Below are 5,497 nucleotides of genomic sequence, written 5' to 3' on the forward strand. Positions count from 1 at the left end.
AGTGATATTATCTACCATTAAATGAGTGCCACTAATACCAGGGAACAAAATAAAACACTTGTTCAAATTGACTCAATCAGAGCAACTTCTAGTTCCAACACTAGAAATTTAACAGTCACATAACTGAAATCATATTAGCTTAAAAGGTACTGAAAAAGAATATCCAAAATGACAACAAAGCCAAAATATGTAACATCCTTCATAATTAAGGATTTCTTTTCTAATTTGATTTTCAAGAAACCATACTAACCATTTAAAAATTAAATTTAACACCTATCAAGTTTTCTAAAGTTTAAAGCTCTCCTTCACACAACATATTGAATTCTCTTTTTAAAAAATGAAATAAGCAACAAGCATAAAGTAATCACTAATCATCCAACAATATGATATTCATGATTTGTATGAGTATTGAAAGAAACAAATAATTTTGATCCTTGGAAGCAATAGAGCTAGAAGAAGACACTCTAGTTTATGCTTGGACCATCCTGTTAATATCATTTACTATCTATATTTCTAATTCAGCAAAGTGCTTCATCTTTTACCAATATCACCAAATTTACCACCTAAAAAACAGGGCACAGACATTTTAATGTGCAAACACAAACATATCACAATTTATACTTTACCTTTACCCTGATCTCCTGTAGATGCTGTAGGCAACAGCAACAGTGGCCACAGCTCCAATTACTGCTACAGCAGCAAGAATTTCACTTTGTTCCCATTTTCCTGTCCAGCAAGAAAATTTACTTCCCATCTTCGGGACTTGGTCTTCTGAAATTTCTTTCGATTTTTCTTCAATTCTGCTAGTTTTCGCTGAACTTTCATCTCTGCAACAAGTGAATCCATTACTGCCCTGGGAACAACCTGTAAATGTTTCCACTATGCTTTGATCGCCATTTTCTTGAATTTCAACCTTGCTTCTCTTTGTATCTTCTCCATTTGGAAGCTTTCGTTCACCTTCCTTTTGAACTTCCTCAGGATTTGTGCCCATTTGCCCTCTGGAATTGGAATTCGTAATGTCAATTTAATGTTCTACTGTTAAGTAAAAAATAAATGACAAAGCAGAACCTAACAATTGCATCCATGGGCCTTTTGAATTCATAAATTGTTCTTAGGGTAGCTCTTCTAAATTGGTAACGAAATCAAGCAAAGGGGATGGAGATAGCTATAGAGAAGCCAAAGTAACTCAGTGAAGTAGTCGTAAGGATCCCTTTCTATTTGATTGAAATATAAGCAGAAAAAGGTCAAAATCCAGAGAATCAATGGAGAAAAACTTCAAGTTCAGTACACCAGTGTAAACTTCAAGATAACCAAAAAACAACTAAACATTCAACCGATTTGAGAAATGGGTAGCCTCTCCACCTAACCCGATATGCCTGAAATTTCACACCCCAAATAACATTCTCTATACTACTGCCCACCCGTACCACAGATTCCGCTACTCACCGTCAGGGAAGGAATTCCTTTTTATGCTCTTCCTCACATACATCTTCACTATAGGAGGTCTCACGGTAGTCAATGAATGTATTGCACTGCCAGTTCAGGAGGACATTATATGTGATGCAGAGGGTTAAAGTGAAGTTGCAAGTTGGTGAATACTCAAGACTCTAACTGATAAAATATATTGCTCCAGTTTTAGAGCTCAAACCCTCAGGTCTACTCAAAGTTTCTCAAAGCAACAAAGGGAAGATTGAAGCGTTCATAACACCAAATCCGAAGTACGTATGAAAAATGGAGAGGAGGATAGTATGTTCATGATATGTCGACTACATGATCAAAAACCAGGGAAAAATATTATTTATTGATACAAAACATATCTTTTTTCTTTTGATATCCGTAAATGTTCGGGCCAGCTTACTAGCACCTTGACTAATTTCACAAGACAACTCACCTGATCCTACAACATTTGGGTGACAAGGAAATTCATAAGAAATTAATTCCTAGGTAGGTGGCCACCATAGATTGAATCCTGGGCCTTTTAGCCACTTATTGAGACCATGTCTCCCTTTTTACCACTAGGCCAACCCATGATAGTCGATACAAAACATATCTGACAAAATTATTGGGTGGAATGCTTCATCCTAGTCATAACTTCATTATTATTATTATCACACCAGCAAGGCCAAAATAAATTTAGTATCCAGTTTATATACTAGAAAAGCCAAACCTCAAAAGCCTTTCTACAACCTCGCCCTTTGCAATGTGCCGTTCAAACAATTCAGAGACATCTTCAGGAGTTACATATCCATACCTAAAACAAGAAAATTCAGCCAACATTCATTTAATATAATCAGTTAAATTGACTAAAAAAAATATATAACCAGTTAAATAGTTCGTTTTCCAGTGAATGAGTTAAGCACCACATTAGCTTTGAAGAAACTTACCAATGACCAGTAGTTTTCCCATCCACACCAGGTTGGTATATGATCAAGTTTCCGGCATACTTGTGTCCTCCAATGTGTGAACATGGACTAACATAAACCTGATCCTTCATTTCTCGTAATCCAATCTCCTCATCAAACTTTTGAACAAGAACTGGTCCACAGACGCCACATCTTCGATCTCGACTAGCATGAACACACACAAACACGTGAGAGCCTGTGAAAATCTCTGGCGCTCCACTCGCCCAGGGTTTATCATTCACAAGCACATCATCAACGAAGCCATCCACATCTGAATCTTTCAAACCCCTGTTATCATCAAACCAAAAGGAAGAAAAATAAAAAATGCCTCAGAGACTCAAAACAGCTTAAATAAAACCTAAGAGAGGAAAGCAAATGAAGAACGAAAAATGGAAATGAAAAGGGCAACATATTCCAATTTCTCCAAAATCTAACTGATCCATAATATGTCTAGCCTCAGAATTGATAGAAAGATACCAAATTCAGAAACCAAATTGCGGCAATTTGTTAGCGATCTCATTACTTAAGCGATACCAATCCAGAAAACTAGCAAGGAAAAAGGTCCTAAACTTCATTATGTACATGGAGATGGAAACCAAAGAAGCTCCGAGAAGAAATAAAGATGAACACAAGGATTTCATAATATTCGATTACGACATTCACTATATCTTTATAACACAGAATATTTCTGCATATCCAACTTCTCATTTCGGGGAAACTAGATTCTATTTAATCCTCAAAATTTACCTGTATTTGATCATTTCGGGGAAAATCAACACATCTCCATCCGAAAATCCAGTTTCTTCCCGTCCCGAGAATATTGTCAGCTTCGTCTGAAAAAAAAAATTCAAACAATCATCCAATCGAATTCAAGAACTCAGCAATTCCAATAAAATCAAATAAAAAAAACGCCAAATTCCGAAGAAACAGAACTTTCAAATATGAAAAACAAACAACATCAATTGTATCAACGCAAACCTTGAGAGAGATATCATCCTTGCGAGCTTTGAGTGCGGCAGAGAGAAGCCTAGGGAGAACGTCGGAATCAGATGATTCGAGATGCGAGGGCCAGTCTTCCGGAGTTTTGTAGCAGAGAAATACGTGGCGATCATAGGCGCTGACGGTGCCGGCGAGGTTGCTCTGATACATCTCCTCACGACGGAATCCGTAGTTCTCGTCGTCGGCGCCGGAAAGAGTGGATAGGTTATCGGAGGCCATAGGAAGATGGAGAAAAGGAGGTCGGAGAGAAGAGAAGAGGAGCGAAGAATATGAAAAATGGTAATGGAGAGTGAGAGGAAGAGGAGAGTGAGTGGAGCGCGGAACGAGATGGGATTGGATTTCTTCGCCTTCTTTGAATCTCATTTGATGACATTTTAATAGGCTTTGGACAGACACTAAAACCCAAGCGATGGTACTTGCGTGTCACACACGCGCTTATAGATTTTTTTTTAAAAAAATTAAATATAATAATTAGTTTTGGAATTTGTCAACAACGTGATAACGTCAGTTTAGACAGAAATGTCGGTTATTTCAATTTTATAAAAAGTGATGAAATGTCATGAATATGATTTTTTTAATTAAAAAATATTGTTATTTTAATAAATAATGACAAAAATGAGGTGAAAAGAAAAGAATGAATAAAAATAAGTTGTAAAATCGCAGAGTTTACAATTTTTGGAAAATATATACTTAGTCCACGATTCTCCCCATATGGCTGCCAGGTTGCAATATTAGAAATCGTGGACAGGATCCACGATTTCGATAAAGTTAAAAGGTTTGCATTTTTCTTTTTTTTTTTTTGGTTTTTCTTTCTCGAGTAAATTACCAAAACAGTGATTGCATTTAATATAAGCATTGGTTGCAACAGAATAGAAAAATGGATAGGAAGAGAATTGGGTTGCACTATCTCCCCCAAAGAACTATCCATAGAACAACACTCCAATCAACTTCACAACAATCCTACAAGTTAATTTCCCTCGATTTTCTGCAATTTCTCACCACTGTCATTACCCTTTTTGCTGATATTACTAATGGTGAATCCTAAATTGTCAATCTCTGTAGTCTCAGTATCTCCATTATCACTTTTTGTTTTTAAATAAATATCAAAAAAAATAAAAATAAAAAAATAAATGAATTAAAATTAGGGTTTGATAATGACAACTGAAATGAGATTCATACTTCTGAAAAAGTCGACTTCCTTCTGTTGGCTTTTTAGTCCCTAACCTCAAATTAATTAATTAATGTTTTGATGATAACAAACCTACTTTTATTTATTGGCAATTTGAGTGTTCTTGTCACACCCCGCCCCAGACCACCCTCTTAGCCTAGGAAAGGGTGTGACTGCAGCAGTTATCAACACTTTGGTTGACATTTACTACCTAATAACTCTTGCGAAAATAACTCTGATACCAATGAACAAATTCAACTTACAACTCATTAAGTAAACCCATTTTATTACAATAATGTAACGTTTATACAACTCCAAGACTTATCTACAAAATTTACAACAACAATTGTAAAACCCTCCGGAAGTGTAACTGTGGCACGTGGCAGACCTTGACCTTAGCAGCACCCTGGAAATCCTCACCTTTCGCTACCTAGGAAGAAAAAGAAAACATTTGGAAAGCATGAGCTATAAAGCCCAGTGAGTGACCAAAAAACTGATTTTTATCAAAAGAACTACCCTACACTTGGGTACTTTTGCTCAGATACCTTCTCATTTGTGTCCTTCAGTATTGAGCTACTCAGATACCTTCTCAAATGTCCTTCGGTATCGAGTTTCAAGTAAAACTAGTCATACAATGACTTTCTTTAATAAAATTTAGAAAACATGTCTTTATCTAAAAGATCTTTCTTTAGCACATGGTTTCTTAAAACATTTTAAATATTTTAGTCACTCACCTTGATCATTTAGGAACCTTTCTCTCTAGAAGTTCCTTTGTCATCTCGGGCTCCCTTTTGAACCCTAAAATCCAGATTCAATTTAAAGCTCAGATTAATCATAGTTATAGGCTTTATCTAGAGATACTTTCTTATACACATATGCACCCTTGAATCTTAACTTAGAACTCTGCGTGGTTTGGTCAGAATCATCA

At 36.0% G+C, this 5,497-nt stretch overlaps 1 protein-coding gene across 1 annotated transcript; it reads right to left on the minus strand.

The window, feature by feature from the left end:
- Positions 1-361: 361 nt before the first annotated feature.
- Positions 362-3,756, minus strand: LOC120079955 (altered inheritance of mitochondria protein 32-like). Its single transcript, XM_039034433.1, has 5 exons — positions 3,381-3,756; positions 3,150-3,235; positions 2,385-2,690; positions 2,168-2,251; positions 362-998 (listed from the first exon to the last, which is right to left on the minus strand). The coding sequence occupies exons 1-5, from the start codon at positions 3,618-3,620 to the stop codon at positions 629-631; spliced, it is 1,086 nt and encodes a 361-aa protein (XP_038890361.1). The 5' UTR covers positions 3,621-3,756; the 3' UTR covers positions 362-628.
- Between the last annotated feature and the right edge of the window lie 1,741 nt (positions 3,757-5,497).

This window comes from Benincasa hispida, chromosome 6 (genome assembly GCF_009727055.1).
Source record: "Benincasa hispida cultivar B227 chromosome 6, ASM972705v1, whole genome shotgun sequence".
Lineage (NCBI taxonomy): Eukaryota > Viridiplantae > Streptophyta > Magnoliopsida > Cucurbitales > Cucurbitaceae > Benincasa > Benincasa hispida.